The sequence below is a fragment of the Aedes albopictus genome, chromosome 2, assembly GCF_035046485.1.
Source record: "Aedes albopictus strain Foshan chromosome 2, AalbF5, whole genome shotgun sequence".
NCBI lineage: Eukaryota > Metazoa > Arthropoda > Insecta > Diptera > Culicidae > Aedes > Aedes albopictus.
The window spans coordinates 401,847,359-401,874,706 of NC_085137.1; the positions used below are offsets into that span (position 1 = coordinate 401,847,359).

Sequence of the window (27,348 nt, forward strand, 5' to 3'; positions counted from 1 at the left end):
CAGCTTAGTATACGATGTGTGAAGAATTAGCCTAAGTTAAAATTTACATGGATAACTTGGAGGAGAGAGAGGGTTCGAGAAAAGTCCGTCTGTCAAATGTCTACATAACAGCAAAACTTAAGAAAAAATGATCACCAATGAAACGAATCATGCCGCATCATATAGGGAATAGACAAAATAATCGGGACAAGCATTTTTTCACTTTTCAAAAAATGACAGTGCTCCACGAACCACATTTACGAGTAAATATGCACATTCTACAAAGCAGTTCCTAACAGTAGTTCCAACGTACAAGCAAATTAGGGTGGTCCATATTTTCAAAGAAATTGCGAACTGTGTACCCACCCACCATTCCAATGGAGATGCTAGGGTCCAATAAAACAAGTGCGGAGCAGAACAGATAACGACATTCCGCCGTGTGATCAACACGAATCTAAAACAAGTTGATTCAATCGATCCCTTTTGAAGATCCCAACCACAGGATCGAAACGTTGGCAATGATCTAAAATAATCAATGCTTTTCTCTGACTGAAAGCCGAAAAATGAAAATGCCATTAACATGAAATTAAGCGCTATATCATTTTCCAATACATTCATTTAGGCTAAAACTAGAAGGTTACAATGATTTGGCAATTATTGCCAGGTATTTTCAAATCTGGACTACTGTGAGTCGTAGCCCGTGAGTGTTAATATCAATATCAACACTGTTGTCGTAAATAGACTATACACTCTTAAGAAATCGGCCAAGTTTTTTCTAGAAGTATTTATTTCTTAACTCTAATATCTAATGTCGGAAGTTAGAACTTCAGAAAAACATTGGAGTACCCAAAATCAGCATAAAAATATCGGTAAGCACTCACCAAAAATTTGATAATCTTCACTGATTTATCTGTTTATTTATATCGAATTCTGGCATAGCTTTTACAAAAATCAGAACAGTGAAATAATTGATTACAATAAAAAATGAGCACGAAGGATGCTATTAAAAATTTCAAGAAGCCATCCAGCAATACTACAATGCAATAAATGTTCTCGATGTTTATCCACTTTTCGTGAATATAAAATTGCATTGCATGACTTGATTTCCTTGTATTTGAAGGTAAATTTGCAAGTTCTGCAGAAGCTTAAAAATGCCACTATGTATGCAAAATTGCAAAGCCTGTATAAACTCTATGTTTTCTTTATTTCAAAAATGTGCGATAGAATTCCTTGAACTCTGGCGCCCGAGCCTTCCAAATAATCGAATAAGTAAAAAAAACAATTCCATGAATCAGTGAGGTTCTGCAGAGATGTATAAGCCCGACTGGTTAAAATTGTATTGGGTAATTCTCGTTGAAACTATGCCGCCATTTACATAAAGTCTGAGATTTTATGTTTTCTGGCTTATTTGCTAGAAAATGAAAAAAAAGAATGAAAAACACTTTGGTTGGGTTAAATTGATAAACTCCTAGCTTTTCAAGGGGCTGACAATGTGATAAAATTGAAGATTTTTCATCAAATTTCACCTAATTTATCGCGTGAAATCTCGAAAATTCATGTTGTAACATGTACAAAGCTTTACATTTCTATGAAGGGTAAATATGAACATTTCATTTGTGAAAACGTGAAAAAACTGGAATTAATGCATATTTTTTACCCCTAAACACAATTTAGCCCCTTCAACGTATTTTTGCTTGAAACTCCAATAGCTTTCAAACCAAAAAAAAAAGAAACTTAAAATCGGTCAATTAGTTCGAAAGTTATGATTTCTTTAAAAAAATTGTTTTTAAAACCTCGTTTTTTAGAACCACCCTATCTGAAAGTTGGTCACCCTATTGACGAAATAAAAAAATACGGGTCTAATTATTTTCGATGAACTACAAACCCATCAAGTTTCACGACAATCGGAGTTGCATTATATCGTTTTTCTATGGAATGGATGAATTATTAATTTAAATTCCCTCTAATTGACTTGAATATAAATATGTTTGACGGAAAGTAACAAAATAGCCGGCAATAAATTAAAAAAAGAAATATTAAAAATAAACCAATTGACTTTAACTTTATTAATATTTATAATAACTTTTTTCTTATTCATAATTTCAAGTTCAGTCAAACGATTTTCAAAACTCATTATATTGGTCAAAATTTAAATCATTCGGTTCATTGAACCCGGAGATATAACAGCTCAAAGATGGATATTTATACCCTTTTTTAGAATTTTTCTAACTTCGTGTAGAATAGCCCAATGTTTTCCAAATTTGGACCACAGATACACAACTAGTTGATCAACCCAAAGTGAAAATTTGAGTATATATTATGCACTATATGCAAAGTTACGGCTACTTGAACATTTTTTGAGAAGGGAAAATGTTGCCTGTCCCGATCATTTTGCCTATCTGGAAACGTCCATAAATTAGGTCGTGCCAAAAATTGCCCATTTTCAACCCCCCCTCCACACTATGTCACACTTTTTGTATGAGAGCTCTGAAATTTTTGTATGGGTTGTCACACTTTACTGAACCCCAACTCCACCCTAAAAGCGTGACGTAATTTATGGACGTTCCCTCTCTTGTAGTTGTGATACTTCTTCATAAGAATTCTCTAGATGTTAATAGTATGACCACAGACAAACAGACGTAACACTCTGATAATTCTCATCGTACACCGATTTAACGGTCTTTTTCAAAATTTGATAGTTGGCCAACTGCCCAACCATGGCGCTCGCATAGTTTTTGTTCGAGTTTGACGTTTGCTCACTACCGCCACCTAGTTATTGGTCGGCCAAACTTAGTCCTTTTAGCATTGGGCGAATATGTTTCCGTGACTATGATTTGAATCGAAAAATGTTCGAAGTGTTACGTCTGTTTGTCTGTGGTATGACAATTGTTTTTAGTTTGAATCGGCTGCTTCAAGGAAAAAACATGGCATTTAAACTAAATTTTAAGTTTTCAACATCTAAATTTCTTGAAAAAATGTTTAAATTTCGGAATGCCTAGTATGTATTCTTTATCAAGGAGGTTTTTGAAGTTTTGAAATTAAGCGTAGACCACTATAGTGTTCAAGTTGTTATCTGAGTTTTCAGAAAGGTTGGAGTGAATTTCTCGAAATTTTACATAAGTTTTCAAATCTACTTCGAATTATTAAAATACCTGTTTTTCTTATCTGTTTTACGAGTATTTTATCCCTAGGCTAGTTCATCTCGGGACACATTTTGCGAGTTTGTCGGGAGTGGGATTCGACCCCAGGTCCTCGGCGAAAATATCTGTTGAAATGTTCAAGTAATGTTCAAGAAATATTTCTTTTCTTCGTTTTCCTCTAAATATGGGTTGAAGAATGAAATTTTCCATAAAAGTATAAATCATACTTCAAACATTATGTACAAAGAATAAATTACAATCCGAAAAAAAACTTGAAAATCATTTTTCCCATATTTTTCTGATGTCCTATTAAAGTTCAGATTATGCAATAAAAAAAATCGATTGTTTAATCCTCGCAAGGTATGTAAACCTGAAAATGATTGCATTCATGCTATGCAAAGAGCAACATGAAACAATGATTTTATATTTATCAGAGAGTTTTGTTCGTTATTAGTAATCAATCTGTCTGTCACGTACACTTTGATGAACACTCTAGATAGGGTAGCGAACCACTTGGGCAGCGGCCGGTATTTTGGGCACTCTTCGCTATAATTCAGTCAATTCCAAACCAATTGACTTGACATTTTGTACACGGCTAGTTACTATACGTATCTCATCGCGTTCCAAAAATTGTGTCAATTGGTTCAGATTTGGCTGAGTTATAGCAGAAAAGTGCCCAAAATAGGACCCCTGTCGAGATGGATCCACTTCCCTGTGACCAAAACAGTAGCTCAAAATTCTACTCACTTTTGCAAACTTTTTCCACGAACATGAAGACTTCCTCACCGCCTTCCACGTTTCCCACGGTTGCACTGAGCCGGCAGATCTTCAATTCCCCAGTGAGGGCACTCTCTGCGAAGCAAATCACAATCACAATCATTATCAATTAAAATCCAAATCACACCATCCCCCGCCCCAACAAGCTCACTCATATTATTGATCGGATTGGAATAAACCGGTTCGCACAGCTGAGTCCACCGACCGGTCGCCGCGTCCACCTGGAACGCCTGGAAGCACAGGCACACCTGATTCAGATTCATCGTCTTGGCCATTTCGGCCGCCTCCTTCTGCAGCTGGTACTCCTCCCTGAGGGACAACTCCCGATTCATCTCGACCGCCCGTTGTTTCTTCATCTTCTTGCTCAGCTCTTCGGCGATGTTCTTCTTGGCCGTGTGTATGATCCCCATTCCTTGGAACATGGCCACGTATTTGCATTCTGCGTTCACGTCAATGTCATGCGGATCGTTCAGATCGATCTCCCCGCTCTTGATCACCAGGTTGTGCGAATGGGCGGCCCTCCGGTTTGGATCGACCTGGAACAGCGAACACCGAATCTTGGCCTCGCCCTGGAAGCCGCGCAGCTGCACGGCCGGGAAGGTCTTCTTGCTTTTCTCCGTATGGACACCCATCAGTGACCCATGGGTCCCGTGCATCTCCGATTGGTATCGAAAGCGGAATTTGTCCACCGGTTGCTCTATGATCACCAGATGTGGCACCGAGAGCTCCACGTGAGGGTGAGTTGGATCTGGAAAAACCAAAAACAAGAACAAAAATTAATAATCTAGATAACGGTCACACTGTACAAGGGAGGGTCCTACCGTTGTAGGTGAAGGTTTGCAGTTGACCCTCCTCGCCGGTCATCGTTTGGGGATGACCTTCGGCGTAGTACTGCTGGTAGCTGGTGGAAATGTTCAAGTTCTGCATGTTGAAGGAGCTCGTATCGCTAGCTGTTGATTTGGGGGACATATTACTGACACTGGACGGCGAGTTGCTAGCGTAGTACTTGCTAGTATCGGCGGCGGGGCTTGCCGACGATGACGACGCGGGCGACGCAGATTCCATCGAGAGCACCGAGTACGTCGGCGATGACGAAAGCTGCTGGAGCTGGTGATGCTGATGTTGCTCTGGAATTGACATAAAACAGAACGACCCGATTAACCACAGACCACGTTAGAACTCATCGCTGTAATAAGTGTGCAGTGCAATTTTATCTGAAGAAGCCTGTGATTCAGTGCGGTGGTGGGAAGTGAAAACGAACTGGTTAGAGGGGGTGTGAGTCATGAGTCGTACCATGCAGGAATCATAACGCGCGACACCATTCGCAAAGGGGTGGGTTTCCCAAGACGGACGAAAATGCCGCGTCCGAGCATTTTACCATCTTTTACGGTTTGTGTAGGTTTGGATGGAACGATTAAAAGTGTCGTAGCTGAAATAAGACAGGTAACAGGGTTCTCCAGATTTCTTATTGTGAGTAGAACAACTTATCCAAAAGTGGAAATTTTCCATTTGGTGTAGTCATAGATATAGTTGTATGCTTGATCAAGCAATGCTATTATTTCAAATAATCAACACAGCTTCTTTTTCAATCACAGTCATACTTCTTTTCCAGGTAATTTAACTATTCATCCCCTAGTTTCACAGTAAACCAACTCCTAGAATTAAGTAGTCTCACAATATTGAATCCGGTATTACGACGAATTACAGCTTGGCATATGCATTGATTTTCAAGAAAATGATGAACCAATATATTTAAATCTATCGGAAATCTAGTCTAGGTACACTAAGGTAAATTGACAGCAACTGATATTTCAGTCAAATACTCACTCAGTCGCGAAAAAAGCTGAGAAACTTTAGTTAACTGCCGGATTCCGGTAAACATTGCAGAAATATCGGTAACAAAAGTTGGTATGCTGAGATCTCGGCAAAGTTTCAAGGTCATCTAGATTAAAATTTCACCAAGCTGTGGTACTAAACATGGCTGACCTTTCGACTGTTTTGTTCTCGGCAATCTATTATTTGAGCATTACAAATTTATGTGTAAAAAACAATCTGTTCAGAATTTAAAATATTATGACCCATACGATTCTGTTCAACCAGTTCAGGTGGGGATTATTTCGAAACTCTTTGGTTTTATTTTATTTTTTTTTTTTTTTTGTAAAACGAACAAAAACTTAATAAAAGAATCTTTATAACGGTGTTTTCTTCAAAAATAAAATCCCGAGCCAGAGTGGATACGGTAAAAGTAATCTAAGGACATCTGAACTGTAAAACATGCTTTTTCATAGAAACGCCAAAAATATGAAAGAAAAAAGTTTAAAATTAAAAAAATGTAAAATTTCAAGCAAATCACGGTGCTCCATTTACCGTTATTATAAAATTAAATATGCCATTAAAACCTGAAACGCCATTCTCTTTATTTATCCATTCTACAACTCTGGACAAATTTTTAAAATTATCGTTGGGCGATTTTTGAGTTACGCCCTTTTAAAGGACCTAACCTCTAAAAAATCGAGTTTTCTATAGAATAACATCACATTTCAAAACGGAATCACGAATAGGAAGCAATCAGTGAAGTACTAGATTGAAAGTAGTGAGCTGGATTTTTGTATGGTGAGATGATCAATTCTCCGTTTTGCAAAGAAATGCTGCAAACAGCGTGGGTTATATGATTTCTTGCCTAATTTGATGCTGTTTGAGCAAAACTTTGGGTAACTGTGTTGTTGAAGTTGCAAGAAATAAATAATACAACAACACAGTTACCCAAAGTTTTGCTCAAACAGCATCACACAGATCAAAAAAAGAGTGTAAAATTCTGTGACATATGATGCACATAATTGGAGCGTGGCATATCACAGAAGTTTACATGACATATCATGTAAAAGTCATAAAATATCATGTAAACTTCCATTATATGTCATGTAATTCAGCATGACTGAGTGTTTACATGACATATAACACAAATTTACATGATATATCATGTAAACCATCATAACAGTAAGTTTACATGACTAAAATGAAGTTTACATGACATGTAAATCTCATTATTTTTATCTGTGCAAATTAGACAAGAAATCATATAACCCACGCTGTTTGCAGCATTTCTTTGTAGAAACGGAGAATTGATCATCTCACCATACAAAAATCCAGCTCACTACTTTCAATCTAGTACTTCACTGATTGCTTCCCGAATTCATTCAATTCGGTTCACTGGTTTCCAAGATATTGCCCGTTGTGAAGATTTATAGATTCCGACGCAAATAAATGATTAGGCTCATATTCAGCGTAGGTGCGTTATAAATGTTTGTTTACAATGCAAAACTATTACCAAATGTGTACCTAAAAACACAGCGTAAAATATTCGCCAGGACGTGGTCTGGTTTTATATCTGTGAACCCACGCAAGAAAAATCCACGCAACTAATTTTCGCGCAGGAGTCTAAACAGGTGGAATCTCCGCAATATGACAGTTCAAAAATTAGTTGCCTAAATAATAGTGTTTTACCCAAACGGTTCCAACTTCGCGAAAAATTAATCAATCGAGCCCAAATTTGTACCAATGATGCACATATAATATGTTGACAAACAGTCAAAATTTGAGATTTTTTTATGCACTCTATGAAAAGTTATAGCATGTTGAATTTTATTGTGGGAGAAAAAAAGTTGCCTATCCCAAACATTCTGGCCATCCCCTGTATTTAGGGATATGGAACACAGTAGAGAACTTTTTTCAAAAGAAAACAATTCCTCGCATTTTGAACATGAAAATATTTTTCAATTCAGAACACTCTGAAAATTAAAGTTTAGGGCTTCAACATGATTAATTAGAACAAATTTTTCACTTTAAGCCCGAAATTAAACATGAAAACTGTCAAAATTTTGCCAAAATTCTAATTTTTCTTGCAAAACACGTGTTTTTGAACGGTTTTCGATATTTATCCATGTTGAAACCAATTTTTATAGGTACAGTATATTCACAGCATTCTTAGGCAATAAAAATAACTACAAAAGCAAGCCAAAAGATTTGAAAACGGTCAAGCGGTTAAAAAGTTATCAGGTCCCAAAGTTATTTTTTTTTTTGTAAAAAAAGAAGAAAAAAATAAATTAAATCTTTAAAAACTCATATTTTGCGTGACTTTGGAAAAAAAATAATGTTCTACAAGTTTATTCGAAATTTAATTAGTGATAGATTCATAAAGGAAGACTGAAAATCAGTTGAAAATTGAAAAAGTTATGACACTTGCAGTGGAAAAACCTTTTCCACTTTGAGGCGACTGTGCCACTTCTAAATCTAAATATTTTTGGCTCAAACTCAGAGGTAGAAATCTCTACGTCATTTGAATCCAATACGAATTTCAGGTTTCGACAACTTTTTAAAAATAGGCCGCAGCCTAATTCACATGCATAATGTGAATACTATCGCTTTGAGTTTATTGTAGTTTTTCCGGTAGTTTTAAATTTGTTATTTTTTTTTTTTTGATTACATAATAAAAGTTGAAAATTTAGCAAAAAAAATGTTTTTTTGCAATTGCGTTGCTTATTTACCTACTTTTCACTCGCGGTAGCAATCATATAACGGCCTACTTTTCTTCACTAGAGCAAAAGTGCCGAAAAGTGCTACTTTTCGGCACTCTTTTGAGAACTGAAAAGTAGCACTTTTCGGCACTTTTGATTACGCACACTGTTTACTAACTGGCACATTTTCCGTTGGTACAACTGTTGCGTCTATATCCACTGAGCACTCGTCCGAATCAGGAAGATTTAGTTAAGTGCAGATCTGGCATAGAAAACACTAGCTGAAACTCCCTTCTCTTGTCCATACTGCTGTTTGATGACGACGGAAGAATGAAAATCTGTGACACCTACTACACCATAGCCTACCTGATCAAACATAACAGCCGCGCTGTCGTGCATGAGAGTTTCCACGTGGTTCTATCTGATTCCATGTTTGTGAAACTAGGAAGATCCTGAATGTGTATTTTTCGCAATTGCAAAAAACTTTGTATGCAACTCGTTGCAAAACTCGATTTTTTCAGCACTCGTCGTATTTATCCAACTCGGCAAGCCTCGTTGGATAAATGTACGACTCGTGCTGAAAAAATCATCATTTTGCAACTTGTTGCATAAATAACTATTTAGAAATTTTTACTCAAGGCACATTTTTTGTAGAGTATAAAAATATTGAAAACTGATAACCATTATAATTCTCGATGTACCATAACCTAGTCAGATTTTCAATATGCAAGAGAATAGTGATTAAAAAAACGACTAGTTTGGCATAGCCCGACGTTTCGGTCCCGTGTATTGGACCTTCTTCAAGGGATAAGCAATACACGGGACCGAAACGTCGGTCTATGTCAAACTAGCCGAAACAGACGAACCAGCCAAGGGCTGAAAGTCTCTTAAATAAAGACAAATCAATCAATCAACCAAACCAGCCGTTTCAATTCTGTTAGACTGAGTAAGTCTCAACAGTTCAACATTTCCTCCCATTCGTAAACCTCTTCCAGATAAAAAAAAATATATTCTAACCTACAACTTAACGTTGTTTAAGGGATAATTTCATTTCATAACTCAAACTTCCAATTACAAGGCTTTCATGTCACCTCTTAATCTCACTATCTTCGATTCAAACTCGGAGGCTACTATTTGAATGCCAATCGAATCCAGCCAAAACACAAGAGGTTCCATGCTCTAGAACTCTTGACTGTTTGTGTAGGGTACTTGATCAAACAGTGGGAGTGATTTCAGAGTCAGGGCGTGAGACTAATATTCAGCTTTGTAAATGTGTTGATGTTCCTCCTTAAGGATTTTTAGGAAATTTTAGAATCATTTATTTAACCTTCCGTAACTCGCGCGGTTGACTATCTGCGTCAGCACCACGCTAATGCTGAGTACAAAAAACGAGATTTTTTCAACGTGTTGTACAAAATACAACAGCGCGATTGCTCGAGGGTTAAAAAGAGATACCCAAATTTCATTCATATGTAGTTTTAAAAATTTCGATTAGAATGTTTTTTTTTCAAAACTTAGGGAAATTATGAAAAAATATCATTTTTCAGGTATTCTTCTCAGATTATCTTTAGAAATTTCTTCAGAGATATCTGCATAGATCCCTCCTGAGAATCCTCTGACATTTCAACAAGCAAACATTTCTTTTCAAAGATTTTACCAAGGATTTTACCTTAAATTGATCTATGAATTCACTCATATTTATTTTAATTTTGCACCTATTTTACATGAGATTTTCAACATTCCTTGTCTGTAATCTCCAGTTTTGATAGTACTGTATAAAAATGATTATGACAATTGGTTCAAAATTGTTTGCGTAATAGCAAAAAAACAACCAGTTGTCCTACGCACATCGTTGAACTTGGACGTACCACTACTGGTTGAAATGTTTGAAAAATTTCTAATGTAGAAACTACTACAAAAAATATTTAAAATAACCCTGAAAAACTCTTGATGAAATCAAATAAAAAAAATCAGCTACGAGAATAACCAGCCTAGGGCCAAAACAGATTTTAACGAACTTCAACAGAAATATTGAAAAATGGTACAGTTTTGGTAGATAAACATGATCTTCAAATTTGCACACCGAAAGCGATGAAGTTGATATCTAACAAATGAGACGAATCCAATGGACGTATTTTGGTCCGCTATTTCGATTTGCTTAGTTGTTCACTTCACATCTCCAAAGCCATAAATATAAATACACATTGAATAGAGATGGGGTCTCCAGTTAGCCTAGTGGTTAAGGCTATGGATCGCCATTTCGGAGACGGCGGGTCAATTTCCGTTCTGATCAGGAAAATTTTCCCGACTCCCTGGGCATAGTGTATCATTGTCATGCAATGGCTAGCAAAGAAAGCCCTCCAATTAAAAACTGTGGAAGTGCTCAGAGAACACTAAGTCAGAGAGAGACAGGCCAAGTTCCAGTGGGAACGTAGAGCCATACAGAAGAAAAAGAAGAAGAAGGAGGAGAAGAAGATTAGAGATTGTTGACGATTTTCATACACCGAAATAAGCAAATAAAGCGGATAGCTCATGGTGGGGCAGAAGTTCAATTTCGACGCGCAAAACCAACTATTGAAAGCAGTATATACACGGTGTTCAATAAGTTCGGATACACCATATAACTTGAAATAATTTCACATCTGTAATTCAGATTTTCAAAGTAAATGTATTTATTGAAAGGTCATATAACACTGATCAAATATAGCATATGGTTTTGAATAAAGTTTTTTCTACTTTTTTTTTTATAAGCCTTAGATGTTTCTAAAGTTTGTTAGCTCCGGCACGCTGGACTAATTTTCGATAAGTTGCTCAAGCTACAGAAGTCTAAAACGTTGACTTTTGAGTTTACATCTCACTATACTAAATTAAAATAACTGAATTAATAGACAAAAGCTTTACACTGATATTTCAGTGATGATATGGTGATAAATTTGCAAGTTTAGTCAAAATGTGCTTAAATCTAAGAAAAAGGCATCAATACATTATATAAAGCCAATTTTGGTTAAAATTTGCCACAATAGGGATATAATTAAGTTTTGGAAAAGATAATTATGGATTAAACTAAGATATAACGCAGCCTTGCTTTTTGACAAAACAAAAATCATTAAAACAGGTTCAGCGGCAATTTTGGCAGGTTTAAAGATCAAAATAAAATGAGTCCGTACTTCATCCAATCTGAATCTTATAGATTATTTCGTATGGCCATAGTTGCTACTACTAATGTTGAGGACAACAACCTAATTTGATTTAACTTAACACTATTACTCATTAAAAACTAGACGAAATACCAATGACAGACGTGCGTGCCAGCCGAAAGGAACTTGAGACACATTTGCAATTATTACAAAAGGATAAAGGACAGTTTATTTCAAAACATATACTGTATTTGATCAGTATTATGTGAGCTTTCAATAATTACATTCACTTTGCAAATCTGAATTACAGATGGGAAATATATTCAATTTTACTGTGTATCCGAACTTATTGAACACTGTGTATATGTTAGGAACTTCAATGCTGATTACTTTATTCAATTTATTGTGTATGTGTGTGTTTACGTGCTAAGCTACAGGCGACAAAATGATCGAGACAGGCAAAATTTCCACTTAAAAAAAACAATTATCTGTAACTTTTCGAGAAATGCATCAAATATTCTCAAATTTTCACTGTAAGTTGATCAAGGTATAATTATTCGATAGCTAAGTTTGAGCTGTTATATCTCCGGATTCAATGAACCGAATGGAATGAAATTTTTACCATTTATGACTTATATGTATAATGAGCTTTGGAAAACGTTTGACTTTACTAGAAATTGCTAATAACGGAAAAAGTTATGGCGATTTCATTTATTTTATTATTTTTAGTAAATTGGTCTATTTTTGATAGGGGTGTGTTGTTCCTTTCCATCAAAACATTTGTACAGGGGATAGACAAAATGATCGGGACAGGTAAAAATTTCACTTTTAAGGAATGGTGAAAAAGCTGTAACTTTTTTGAAAAGTGCTTCAAAAAATCTATTTTTTTACTGGAAGTTGATCAACTAGTTGTGCATCAATGATCAAAATTAAGGAAAGATCGAGCGATTCTACATGACGTTAGAAAGATTCTAGAAAAAGTTATAATTATCCGATAGCCAACTTTGAACTGTTATATCTCCGGATTCAATGAACCGAATGCAATGAAATTTTAAGCGTTTTTGACTTATATAATATATATTCAAGTCAATAAGAGGGAATTCAAATGAACTATAATAAGCATATTGAGTTTTGAAACGATGTTGAACTTTTGGATAATTTGATGTTATTTAAGAAAAATAATCTAATCGGTATAATTTTCTTCCTTGCTAGTAATTTTAAGTCAAGTGAAAAGTTTTTCATTGCACATTATACAAGTCATAAATTGTCAAAATTTCATTGCATTTGGTTCATTGAATCCGAAGATATAACTGCTCAAAGTTAGCAATCGAATAATTATACCTTTTTTCTAGAATCTTAATAGGTTTGTGCTTAATGGGTCGATCTTTTCCGAATTTGGACCACTAAAACACAATTAGTTGATCAACTTACAATAAATATTTGATGCACTTTTCGGAAAGTTACAGATAGTTGAACATTTTTTGAAAAGCGAAGATTTTGCCTGTCCCGATAATTTTGTCTATCCCCTGGAGATGCTGCTCCTCTGTTCTGTGGGCATAGTCCGTGATTTGAGTTGAGCTCGCCGACTACATTGCCATTGTTCCTGCTTCCCAGATTTAGTAGAAGAAACCGAGTTTTAAACGAACAGGGATTACGAAACCACATTATGGTTCTCTCAATTTGCAATCAGTCAGTGTAAAGACACAATCTCTTGCAAGGATACTGTAGTTACCTGCCAACGTATCTAAATAAATCAAGGTAAGAAATTCCCGCAAATGTCAATAACGAGACCCACCAACAAATCTGCGCTAGTTATAAAAAGTTGTCATTATTGTCATTATTTCTGCAAAATTTGTGAAGTTTTATTAGCTTGGATGTTTCGAAATGCTGTAAAACTATGATAAGAACCAATTATTTTGTTTGTTACCGATTTTCATATACTGATATTTCCTGTTTTATTGCATTTAAGTCACTTTTAATCCAGTGAGATGCAATTAAATATGTAATTGCTTCTATCATTTGACAGCTTAATTTCTCTAAAAAGTTTGCAAAAAAGTGATGTGTCCATACAAATCAGCGCAAACTTTATAACTATTTTTTGCTTTTTTTCTTTGTCTCACTAATACATAAATATTTGTGGGAGTATCTTACCTTGATATTTAGATGCGTTGGTTACCTTCAACGATTGTGAAACTGCACTCTTGTATCATGCAATGTGCGTGGGATTGTCAGTAGCAAAAGGAATCGCATGTATGAATCCAACTTTTCTTAGGATATGCAACAAATGTCGCAGAGCCAAGGAGAAACGCAGATCTTCTAAAAAGGCGAGTACCATTGATAGTACAACCACCAGTAGCATCGTCGCTGTGTTCAAAATGGAAATGGAAAGAATGAAAGTAGTGCTGGATGATGGGCCAATTTCTTCACCTCGGTTTAACTGGTAAGTCATGCTTACCCATCAGTAGGTCGGCTCTAGAGGCACGTTTCCTCCATGCGGGCTTACCCATACAGTAAAACCTGGTTTAACGCTTAACGCTGGTTTAAGCCAGGGTGAAGAAATCGCCCCTTAGTCATAAATTCGACAGTTTGAACTCTTCACTGTTTACATCTACAAGACTTGATCATGCCATCCAATATCAAGGACACTCCAATAAAGCTCCTTATGTAACCGACGAAGAATTTAAGTGAATGGTTGAAGAAACTGGCGGACCCGCAAAAATATTTTCGTTCAAATGTTTGGTACCAGGGTAGAAAGAAACATCAGGTTTGAACTACAACATCTTCTGTACAAAATCGTCGGCAACGTCAAACACGGTATCCCAAGTAACAATTCCATTGCTGATTGGTTTTGTTTGATTTTTATTATGGTTTTATTACAGCAATAATCAAAACTCACAGTTTTATGACTACTTTTATGAAAACCATTGATGAAATGTTTCATAGTATACTTGAAGGTACCCAAGCAACACACTTGTTATAATAGAGTTACGACAGCGCAAGTTTTGGTTGTATAGAAGTTTATATTACGTAATTCTAACATAGTGTTGAAATAACGTAAAATAAACTTCTATACAACCAAAACTTGCGCTTTCGTAACTTTTATATAACATGTGTGTTGCTTGGGTATAATATGCATAGGATAAGGGAGTGTAGGAACAGTCAAGAAGTGAGGCAATGGACTAAACAAATCTTAAAAGAAAGGATAATGGTTCAATATGAAAAAATAGAAGGCATTTTGCAATGGAATATTAATGTAAAAAACAAACAACATAATGCAGCACTGTGGTTAGCCATGCACTGCATTGCATGGTGCATAACAGGAGAAGCAAACAATAGTTTATATTGCTTTAAGAAATCAATCAGAGAATTCAGATGGTTGAATAGAACAATGTGTGCAATGAACTTCGGAAATTTCTTAAACATATGTTAAAACCATTAGATTAAGGCTTTGTATGACACGAACTTAATTCAATAAAAAAAAAAAAAAAAAAGATATCCATAAAGCCAGATTTCAAGAGTAAACAAAACTCTCCGATATGTAAACCTTCTGGCATTCATTATTACCACAATAAAACTGTTCAATCTCTCAACAGATGGCGATCCGTTCGATGAGTAACGACATCTTTTGATAAAAAAGCAGAAACTACGACATTGCTAGGTTTATTGTGGTTATGATAAAAGTAAAATTGCATTCGTTTTATTTTCGCTAATATATGGTCGTCGCCATAATGAATAATAAGCTGATGTGAATTGAAAATAGTTAATTTTGCTTGAATAAGTAGCGAATTGATAGTTTGCCGCCATTTCCATAGCATGCCCACATAAATAAACTCTCTCAGCTGAATTTTCTTGTGATTCGAGATAGTTTTACTAAATTAGCAAATTGATTAATTACATTCCAAGATGACAATATTCATTATTTACGAAGCGCATTAATTTATGTTTCTGCAATCCCAATATTCACGGTAAAATTGATTGCGCATAATCCTACCAACACAATAACTACTAAAATATTATTTTTAAATGATCGCTTTTTCCTTACGAATAATGTATCTTCCTGAACTTTACGTGCCATCGAAGAAGCTTCTCTGCATCTTGAGCTGTCATAATTTTTGTTGAAAAAAAAACAACATCAATCATCATAACCTCTTTTAGAGAATGGATTTTTTTCAACTGGGTTTTAAAACAGTTTTATTGCTACTCTTAATGTGGCTTGCAAAACCTCACCGAAAGGTGTACTTAGCCAGAAGATGCTCTTAAAGAGGTTATCAAGAGGTTACGATGTATAAATCAGTTATATTGCAAGTTCTATAAAATTGGTCATGAAGATCTCTTGTAGAATCGAACAAAACTTAAAATGATTCTTGGGATGTATCAAATGCTGTTAACTGGCCCAATGGAGTGCGTTGCAGAGTTTGTCAACCACTAGGTCAACCATCTTAATGAATCGTGACGACAGGCCCATCGCATCGTGTAAATTGATAATGTGTTAGAAAATATGACTTTGCTGACTTTGTTGTAAAATGTTTGTATTTCATCCACAACAGGTCAAAAACGATCTTAGTGAGCTAACACATATCCAACACTCAGTGATTTGATTGGAAAAAGACCAAACGGATTCATCATTTCAATTATTTGTGAATGAATGACATAGATTATCTTTGCTGCAATTGCATTTGAAATTAATAATGAAATACCTTGGAATTGCTTCAGTCTAAGTATGTAATTGAAAGGAAAATCGGAATCCGCCACAAGAATTCTTGGAAAGGAATTTCTGAAAAAAATGTTCATTTTATTTCACCTAAAGTAAGCTAAATAATATCAAATATTTGAAAAAACAAAAAGCAATACTTTTTGTCCAAGTGGAATTTATTCTAAAATTTGAGGGATTTTTTGAAATCCACAGTCATGCCAAGGGTAAGGTTTTGGAACAAATAATCATAAAATAGATGTAAAATGCATTAGTTTGGCGTAGAACTGAATTTGATTTCACTATCGCACATAGTTTGCTTATTTTCACAAATTCAAATCCCCTTCGGATGAGTTTAGATGAGCACCTTGATCAGCCCCACTTATATTTATTCCTCTAGGAATCCCGCGAAATTGATTTCGTCTTAACCAACTAAGTCAGCATTGCAACGTAGTTCATTCGCAGTTTGTTGCATATATGTGAGCATAAACACGATAGCATTTTATTTTCTGGGAAAGTTTTTTTGTAGAATGGTTTAAACAGAATACTCTCTCCAATGCATCATGGCGCTAAAGACCCCCTAAATTAGCGATCCCATTTCGATTTGTCATACACATGTCGCATCCAAAACACTATGAATCACTCCTCACTCTTATGTCACATCGTATCAGCACCAAATGCTCTTTATAAATCTTATTATCAAACATCGGAATCAATATCGCACATTTTTGATGCGATGAGTCATGTCATCCACACGCCGCTGTCCATCAACCTGTGTCATCGGCGGTCCACATTTTGGCACTCACTACACACCTAAACATCTACGGACGTCACAGACAGCTCGTTCTATTTACCAACAAGATGACGGCACAGATGCGCCAGGGGAACACCGTACGCAAACATTCCGGTCCTGCTGGCGGCGATGGGTTTCCTTTTCGGTGGTCCGTTCGAAGACATTCAGCTGTGGTTGAAGCGGGGACAGCTAGGGGCCTCCGGTAGGTACGTCACACTCGCGAAAAAAAAATGGACCCAAAAGCCTATCACTACTGAAACGACAGACACCACAAGCCTACGTCTTTCGCGGCACTATGCCAAATTGTGAATGAAATACAAATCGCGCCCAGATTGTAAACGGAGGCTTAGGAGTTCCACCCTTTCATTGATTACGATTTCTATGCCTCTGTTATCGATAGCGTATTGTGTCGAGGAGATACTGCCAACCAACGCTGATTGGCCGTCGACTAAGGGGGCCCTCTTGATTGATAGTAGGTACCTACCTACCTATGTAGTAGGTAATGGAGGTGAGTAAACACGGCGATGCCGAGCGTTATCACAGTCATAAACTCACCTTCCCTCTATCTCACACTGCATTCGGATGTTTATCCACTTCCGCTAGGTGAGTGTGATAACGATCATTCGTCATCGATGCCCTAAAGGGATCATCGGAATTCGCATGCGATTTCTGAACCCCTGGGTTAACAGTGGCATTTGGGGGCTTTACATCGTCCTTTTCAAAGGAGTATTCCCAATTCGGGGGTCCTTATGGCTCAGGCGATAAACGCTCACCTCTTTAAAAAGACTCTTCTGAGAGTGTTTATGCTAGATGGCATTTTCCGCATCGGTTTGTAACGAAACACCAGGGGGCTCCATCTCACTCTTCACTGCAGCGATGCATAAGGAGAAGGAGGTGCATGGTAGTTAGTAGGTGATGCCATTGTAATCAGCAATCAATGGCTTAAATTCCGTGCGCTTATCTCCATTATTTAAAATTGAGCAGGTTAAGGCCGAGAACGATTGGTACAGTGGAAAGAAAAGCGTGGAATTGACGATTTCCCACTGGGCAATTGGGCGCTGGTTTTAGGACAATTTTGTATCTATTAAGGACAGACTTGGTAGAATCCCAAAATGGCTGCCACAATGGCCGACTTTGGCACCTACTCACGATTTCGAGGGCACAAATCTCTTCGTAAACAAAAACAACGTACCTGATCTTCTTATTTTAAGCTTATTACGTGTGAGCAAGAACAGAATAATGAAATGCACTGCTGTGTGAAGCTTGCTTCTTGAGATTTGTGCTTTTGGAGTTCTGATGCACTGTTGAAGCGGGATTTCAAGACGTTTGTCCTTAAGTGTCACGTGCCATCTTCAAGTCGGCAAGATAAACGTGACTAGTGCTGAAAAACATCATCTTTATTACGCTTCCATTCTGTCAATATGATTGGTTTGTTGAACTCTGGTCTAGTTCAAACTGTGGGAGACGTTACATCCTTTGATTTTACGGCACAAATTCTCTTCAGGGATACTGCAAATCTGACGAAGTGCTACATTAATTATGTAGATAAATGTCAAACTGAGACCAAATCGAATTGATTTGGATTTTTTACAATTATACTTAAAACAAATATAAAGATGAGCTAACATGAATGATTGGTATCGACGGTGGCAAAATCGAGGCGGTTTAAGAATTCGTGTACTTGGGCTCATTGGGGACCGTCGATAACAACACCAGCAAAGAAATTCAGAGACGCATTGTGACAGGCAATCGAGCTTACTTTGGACTCCGCAGAACTCTACGATCGAACAAGGTTCGCCGTCACACGAAGTTAACTATCTACAAAACGCTTATTAGACCGGTAGTCCCCTATGGGCACAAAACGTGGACTCTACCCCAAGTAACACACTTGTCACCGAAGAGTCACGGCGGCGCAGGTTTTTGTTGTGCATAAGTCACTGTGACCTACTTCTAACAAATAAACACTTACTTGCTAGGAGTAAGTCACAGTAACTTCTGCGCAACAAAAACCTGCGCCGCCGTGACTCTTCGGTGACAAGTGTGTTATTTGGGACGTACATAGGACCAACGCGCCCTTGGTGTTTTCGAACGGAAGGTGTTGTGTATCATCTACGGCGGAGTGCAGATGGAAGACATCAGCTACTGAGAGAACCAACCATGGTCCACACCCCGAAAATCGGGAGGCTACGGTGGGAGGGTCACGTCATCAGGATGTCGGTTGGCAACCCAATTGAAATGGTTCACGAGAGTCATCCGATCGGTACAAGAAGACGTGGTGCGCAGCGAGCTATATGGGTCAATCAAGTGGAGGACGATTTGCGGACCCTTCGTAGAGTGCGGAACTGGAGACGCACAGCCATGAACCTAGTCGAATGGAGAGGACTCCTACGTACAGCAGAGGACACTCAGGCCTTCTTCAACCGCCTCGATTGCATCACCGTCAATAGAAATTCGGTGTGACGGACGCGGTCCTCCCTAGGTCCCTTTGCCATCATGTTCTTTGTCTTCGACACATTGATGACTAATCCGATTCGCCTAGCGTCATTCTTTAGTCGGATGTACGTGTTCGCCATCGTCTTAAAAGTGCGAGCTATAAAATCAATATCATCAGCGAAACCAAGCAGCTGAACGGACTCCGTGAAAATCGTTGAACTCTTGTTTAACCCCGCTCTCTTAATTCCACAATGTTAACCAGCAAGCTCGAAAGACCATCACGTTGCCGTAACCCTCTGCGAGATGCGAAGGAACTCGAGAGAGTCTCCGATACTGGAACTACGCACATCATTCGTTCCATCGTCGCCTTGGTCAATCGAATCAGTTTATCCGGGAGTCCGTATTCGACTAAATAAGACATTGTATATAGACGTTTTAAAAAATGTTCGAACAGGTTTCGATTGTTTGCTCCTACAGAAAATGTTTATGGAAATTGTCAAGAAAATCCTAGGTCAGTCCAAAAAAGCATTGGTTTGTAAATTGTATGCTTAATTATAAGCTTTAGAAACAAATCGAAAACACAAATAAGTTTACCAAAAATTACACTTTCTGGTCTAAAATAGACGGGGTTTCAAAAAGCTCAAATTACAAATGAACCCATTGGTTTGAATGAGCTATCGGTCAAATTAACGCGATTATACAGTATCAAGAATTATCATCTAAACCTACTACATGTAAAAAAAATATTTTTGATCAAATCTTTTAAAATAATGACCAGTTGAAATTACTATTCGGCAGGGTCAATTCAAATACACAACGCCACTAAATTTGCGCAAATCCGATTGAGAAATAAAAAAAGGCTTTTTTTTGTTGGCAACCGAATTCGAACCAAAAACCTTGCGATTATCAGGCTCGCACGCTGCCACTCGGCTATCATACCAGTTGATATGAGAGGAAACAAAAGGCCAGTGTTTGGCAGCCGAAGCGATCAGTGAACCACTCAGCAGTTTTTCGCCCCTTTTGTTGGTTCTGTTTCAATTACCAAGCGTGTCTATGTTCTCTCGTCGAGTCGCATGGTTCACGAACGAATACAAAGAAGATACTCCGATCTACTGCAGTGATGAGCGGGCATCGCTAAGTGTAACACTTTCTGATGATCTCTCTTCGTTGGCTTGAAACAACTGTTAATATACGTTATTTCCATCATTATTTAACCGATTTCCACTTTTAAAACGTAACATATTATTTAATTTAATTGTATTCATGATGTTGCAGGTTGTGTTGCCATAATTATCAAGAGATATGACAATAACATATTATTGCCGAATGCCTCACTTTTATTAGCGTCGCCGAGCATGTTCTTTTTCTTTCTTGATTGCGCTCTCGTATTGAACCGGCAAGAGAATTAACAGCACATTTCAGGAAACGTTTCCAAGCACGTTGCTTCACGATGTGTTATACTCGTCGAGTGTAGTACAAGCTGAATAAAGGCCACTCAGAAACTCGCGATGGAATACCAAACTCTGCAAAAGGCACACAAGAAGCGTTTGTGGATCGATGATCACGATTTGCTACGGTAAATTTGAACACATTTTTTTGCTGGTCATTACCGCTAGCCGTTTTTTCAGTGTATGAAAACACTCATGCATTTGAAAACTGAAAATCCCCAGCTTCTATTTGCTTTAGCTCATTAAGTATTCAAATGTAATTGAACTTCCATATGAAATTTTCCTAAAGCTTTCTTCTATTAATTAATGAGGGGATTTTGTTTTTTTTTTATTCTGCATATTTATATTGATTCATTTTTTATTTATTTTCCAAAGAGACATTAGCTTAAAACTCAAGAAAAAAAAACCAAAATTGCGTTTTTTTCACACGGAGGAATGATCAAAAGAAAGTAGATTTCACCCATCTTTAGGACTGTATTTTTAAACGTGTATGTTACCTTAGAGCTAATTGATGTTTAATTGCGCTTGATTTCGTTTGCTTCCGTTTGGTAAAAGTACATACAAGTAGCTTCCATAATTCATGTAAGGGATTATATATGTTGAAATACGTAAAAGTAAGGAAAAGTTTGAATTTTTGTAAAAGTATGTAGACATATTTTAAAAAAATTTTGTACGAAAAATGATCACATTCAAGGACACGACATATGAATAACGAACACTCAAAAAAAATTGGTTGAAATCGGTTGAAAACCTTTTCATGTTTGGATTCTATATCCCTTTCGGGACGGCCCATAAAATACTGATTATTTCAATTTTACTCTTATAAACTAAACGTCTTCTGGAATAAAACTTTCTTTACTTCGGCTACTTCATCCACCTATGCACTTATTGGGGTCAAATAAGGACCAGCACAATTGTGCTGGTCCGTCCTCAAGGCGGTAGATGATTCATAATAAATTGCTGAAATTTGCCTACTTTTAGGTGTTTTATGGTATATAACATAGGTTCCCAAACTTTATAGGTGCGCGACCCCCTTTTGCCAGTTGACTTGCTTTCGGCGACCCACCATAGAAATTCCTTCATTTGTTGTCTGTTACAGTAAATTATTCAACTGACCCTCGCGACCCCCTGGATGAAGGCCGGCGACCTCCCTGGGGGTCGCGACCCACAGTTTGGGAAACCATGGTATAGAAGATTGATTGTTATTATTAAATCACTACAAAGTGTTAGTTTGTACAAATTTGAACGTACATATAATTTTAACTCAAGAAACACGACGTCAGCTTGACAGGGTATTCAAATCATAGAGGTGAATAAGAATAAGTGAATAAGAACAGCAAATCGCTGTTCCAATCTAATTCATGATTTCGATAATATGGAGTAATATTCATCACCCAAGTATTCAAAGTTCTTTGAAATACTCGTACAAATTAATATCGTGTTCCTTGAGTTGAAATTATACGTCTAAGCACTAACAAACTAACAATTTGTAGTGATTTAATAATTAAAATCAATATTATACTATAAAACGCCTAACAATAGGCAATTTCCAATGGTACTTCGACCGCCTTGGGGACGAACCAGCACAATTGTGCTGGTCCCACTTTGACCACCCAGAATCTTGTGCTTTTCAACAAAGTACCACTTTTTCTTCGCCGTTTTTCAGAACTACTCTTTTTCTATCGATTCGTATTTCTGCATACCTGGATTTAACTAATATTTATTTAAATACGACAGATAAAACTTTTTCAACTTCTAGGGTGATTGTTTACTTTTTGTTTAATTTATTGTGGCATTTTTTATAAACAATTCCAATCAAAGCTGAGGCTTAGAAATACAATTACAAGTAATCACTCGATCATAAAAAATTATTACATGGCATATTTTGAGGAAAAAACAGTTGAAAAATACATGTAAAACTAATGTAGAAAAACAGCACGATTGTGCTGGTTCGTCCCGAAAGGGATATAAAAGTTGTCACAACATTCATAGATCCCATACTTTAAGATGAAAGTTGCGATTCAGGAGGTATTTGAGGGGTTCCATGGATTTTCAAAGGTTTTCATAGGATTTCATGAATGATTCAAGAGGTTACAGAGCTTGCAGAGCTTTTAGAAGGGTTCCGAAGGGTTACTGAGAAGAAGACTTCCATGGTTTCAAAAGGGTTTCAGGAGGGTATCAAGAGCCCAGATGATGCATTACACTGCATCTGCATTACAACCCCCATGAAGCTCCCTAAAACTGCTTTGAAACCCCCTGAATCCTTTTGATTCCTTTTGTAGCTCCCTGAAAACCCTGAAAACGCTCTGAGCTCACTGGAAGATGCTTAAACCCCTTTGAAGCTCCTGGAACACCTCTGAAGCCTCTTTATTCCCTTGGAAACGTAACTGAAACCCTCCAAAACCCTCATAAGTCTTTTGAATTCTCCTGCAACCATTTAAAATCATCTGGAATCTTTTTAAAGCCATCTGGAATCCCCATAAAACTCCTCTGGAATCCTTTAAGCATTTCTGAAATCTCGTGCAACCCTCTGAAATCTCCCTGGAGCCTGAAACGCCCATGAAATCCCTCTGAACGCCCTCTGGCTGGAACTCATTGACACTCCAAACTCATCTAATCAACACACGAGACAAACGTGCAACAAATTATTGGAAATGTTTACTACCGTAGGTAGTCTAGCTCAGGATTCGTTGAACAGTTGGGTTCTAGAATACCTGCTTAAATGTTTTATTTGCTCTGGAAAAGTTTAAGTTCAATAGAAACTATACGAAATGACAGGTTCAAAGTGTTTTCAAACTGTGTGCATAATTTCATAGAAAATCAAATGAAAATAACAACTGTGTTCAACTATTGGCAAATGACAACATTTCTTAATCTCTTTATATGCCACTTATTTAAAAAATGCTCATTTATTTAATTTAGATGTTAATTAACCAATTTACCTTTTGATTGCTTAAAAAATATATTTCCATGCTTAATGGCTTGCAGTCAAAAAAAAGCCCAAAATCGCATATTTTGCCCTACAAATTGAGGTATTGCTCAAAATTGTGACGTGCTGGAGCAGCCCAGAATCAGGTTCAGCGGCCCAAAATCTGTCAGAGACATATAAGTTTGCTCTTGAGACAGAAAAATGTTACGCTGTGTAATCCTATGATACCAAATTCATCCTATTCGAAAACTAGTGATAGTATCATACCCACGTGCTCATTAAAATTGAAAAATTAACAACGATTCATTCTTTATTTAAAGTATTACAAAACTATGTAGCAGTTCACTGCTGATGAGTTGCAGCTGCCTTCCTATACTAAATCGTCAAAGACACTAAGTTACCATATCTGTTATACCAATTTCACGGTCTGCTAATACTCACCAAGCAAAAGCGGCGAACATCGGATCACTGACCACTAATTTCATTATATTGTATTTATATTGAAATAACATACTGGACTCTATAGAGACGAGTGCCGTAGCACGGCAAAGTTTCTTCAAGCTAAAAAAAAAACAATGTATAAAATCCTTGATTTAGAATGCCGAATCTCGGTTCCCAAATTGTGAGAAAAATATTATTAAGAAATCTCAGCGGAAAATCAGCACGGCACGTTTCAAAATTTAACAATGATGAGTATAATTTTTCATTTTTCAATAGGTGTTTTTTCGTTTTTATTTTTTTAATCCTTATTTATTTTGATCCTTCCCCTCGTAATTGATGAGAGATCTCGGACATAAAAGAAAAATAATATTTGCATCAGCCATTTCTTCTAAGATTTATTAAAAGATTAGCCTTCAGTAAGATTTCTTTTAATCGTTGTGTCCGACAAACTTCTTGCTTTTTTCTACATCGTACTTTTTAAATGAGCGCTGGGTACTCGGGTACCCTGTCGAGCACATAAGGGTTAAAGTAAAATTTTGTGGGGCCCTTACATTTAAGAGGAAAATCTTATTCCATAAATGAAAAATTTTAAACAACAAATAAGAAATTGTACAACAACATCTCTTAATTTGATTTTTATCATAAGAATTTTAAACTGGAAAGTAGTATTTTATATGATGTGGCTCTAATAGAAACCTGTTCAGCTACTTATATAATTTTCCTCTTGTTACTATCCTCTTGTTAGATATTAAATGTTACAATATTTGTATTTATTTTTGTAGAAAGAATTGCAAGAACTTTTATCATGATTATAGGGTTTGATTTCACATAACAAACATATGACCTACGTATTTAAATCGAATCCCAAATCTATTGAACCTTTTTTTAGTGGAACATTTGCAAGAATTTAAGATAGTTTATTTTGGAGTGCTTCATTCATTTGTGTAGGAAAATGCTGTAGACTTAAGGTTGTAACTTATGATGAACTCCTAACAAAATCAATAGTTTCCTTTGTGGAGAAATCCTGACAAACTATTACAGATTTTCAAAAGCTTTCCAAACATTTTTTTGTAAAATTTGTTCCAGGATTTCCACAAGAAAAAATACCATAGATTTCAGAGGATTTTTTTTATAAAAAATGAAGCCAGAAATTCGATTAGGAGCTCATAATAGCTTTCCGGTAATGCTGATATTATAACATTGTCGAAAGTTATTTTTGAAGTGCGCCACTTAAACGCAGAGAAACAAATTGTAAACACAATCAAAATGTACTTCGAACTAACTGATTTTTCAGTTTACCATATCGACAAACTGATTTCTAGTTTAAACTGAACTATCCAATGCTTAATAATCAATTTCTCAGTTGTCGCTCGGCAAGTGGATGAAAAGGAGACAGATAAAAAATACGAAAAGGCAAAAAAGACCAACTTTGTATGGATGCTGTTTTGAAAAAAAAAAAACATCAAATAGTTCGAGTTCTGATGGACCTCCTGGAAAAATTCTTGCAAGAAATTCAGAAATCCTTTCTTATTTTCTTACGATATTCTATAATCTTCAAAGATCCAAAGCGATCTCTCTAAAAGGTGGCCAATACCAGTAGTAACTCTCGCACGAAGGGAAATAAATTGATTCTAGTTCAAGTCAACTAATTTTTCAGTTCATTATAGCGATAACCTTTTTCTAGTTTAAACTGAACTGTTTCATCGTTTAATAATATGTACAAGTATTTTTATTTGTCGAAATGTTTGGAAGTTTGTTAAAACGAACAGAGATTTGGTAGTTTCAACATAAAATAATTGATTGTTTTAAACGCCTCTGCACTTTTGCCATTAACAAGGCTGAGCTATGATTGTGTTGGTGACGGCAGCTCCTGCAGCAGTTCGGAAATCTATTTTTAGACACTCGGCAAACGGATGGAAGCGAGAACGAATAAAAAAAAGACAAAAAGACGAAAGTATGAGTGCTTACGGGCCATGTTTGTGGTTTCATTTTGTACAAACAAATTAAGTTTCTAACGTTATATGGAAAGATGGTAACTGGTTGTTTTTTTCGATAAGCTTAAAGTAAGAACAAAGAAATATAACTTTGGGATAAGTAAATTCTTAGTTTGAAAATCAACATTGCGTTTTAATGTTTTAAACAAGCGGCATGTATCTGCGTGAATCGTGCATGAATTGACTCGTGGTTAAACTCATTGTTTGTTTCTTTGGCGTGCTTCTTCTGTAAGGTATATACAGGAATGAATGTATGGGGGGCCGGGGGCCGGGCCCCCACATTTTAGGGCCCCCCACAAAGACCTTTTTTGGTTATTTCACACCAACGGGCCCCCACAATCCTTAATCCGGGCCTGAGTGTGTAAATATAACGAAGCTTTTGTGATAACATTTCGCAACAGAATTTAGACGTATATTAACCGCTAGGAGTCATGTTACTAAGTGCACGGGGAATGCAAGAAGTGGAAGAAATGAGCACGATGTTTGTCGCTGAGTGAATGCTAAAGATACCATTCGACAGCTTGAGAACGATAAAGCAGTTAGTATATAGGGAAAATATTATGAAGATAATCTAAACCAGCCTAGAGCTGAAAATCTCAAAAATAAAGACAAGATAATGAAGATAAACTCATTTGTGTTCTAGATTTGTCTAAAATTGTATTTAAAACAATTATGTTCTCAATTGTTCTCTTCATAGTGGTTGATCCCATAGAAATTTAATATGTGGTAGGAATCAATGTATCACTATAATAGGAACAGTAATCGTGTTAAACGATAGCTTTCATATTTATCCTTGCAAGTAGAGATGGTAAACTTCCAATTGACGTTTTGACATCATTCATTATGTGGTATAACCTATTTTATTTCATTAATTCACCACAAGAAGTTTTAGTACCACTACTATCATGTACTATGATTATCCATTCAGTCGACCTCATCAGTAACGATTATTTGTCTGATCGATGACTGTAGAGCAAAGACACGAACTATTCAGCTTTACTACTGACTTTATGCGGAAACTCTAACATCCCGAATCGTTGCCTTCCTTGTGGATGGACAGATTACTCCTTTCT

At 36.5% G+C, this 27,348-nt stretch overlaps 1 protein-coding gene and 1 long non-coding RNA gene across 5 annotated transcripts in view; one reads left to right on the forward strand and one right to left on the reverse strand.

The window, feature by feature from the left end:
- LOC109407961 (nuclear factor NF-kappa-B p110 subunit) overlaps positions 1–27,348 on the reverse strand; it is an 82,777-nt gene that overhangs the window by 17,554 nt on the left and 37,875 nt on the right. For 3 of the 4 annotated variants that reach the window (XM_062853311.1, XM_062853310.1, XM_019681166.3), the window contains 3 exons: positions 4,718–5,023; positions 4,048–4,644; positions 3,867–3,971 (listed from right to left, as the gene is read on the reverse strand). In XM_062853311.1, coding sequence (XP_062709295.1) covers positions 3,867–3,971; positions 4,048–4,644; positions 4,718–5,023 — 1,008 coding nt within the window. Of the gene's footprint in view, positions 1–3,866; positions 3,972–4,047; positions 4,645–4,717; positions 5,024–17,091; positions 17,667–27,348 lie in introns of those variants that run through there. The other variant, XM_029879233.2, reaches the window with a different exon arrangement.
- Positions 12,070–15,123, forward strand: LOC134288436 (uncharacterized). Its single transcript, XR_009997957.1, has 2 exons — positions 12,070–14,501; positions 15,040–15,123. It is a non-coding gene; the product is annotated as an uncharacterized LOC134288436 (long non-coding RNA).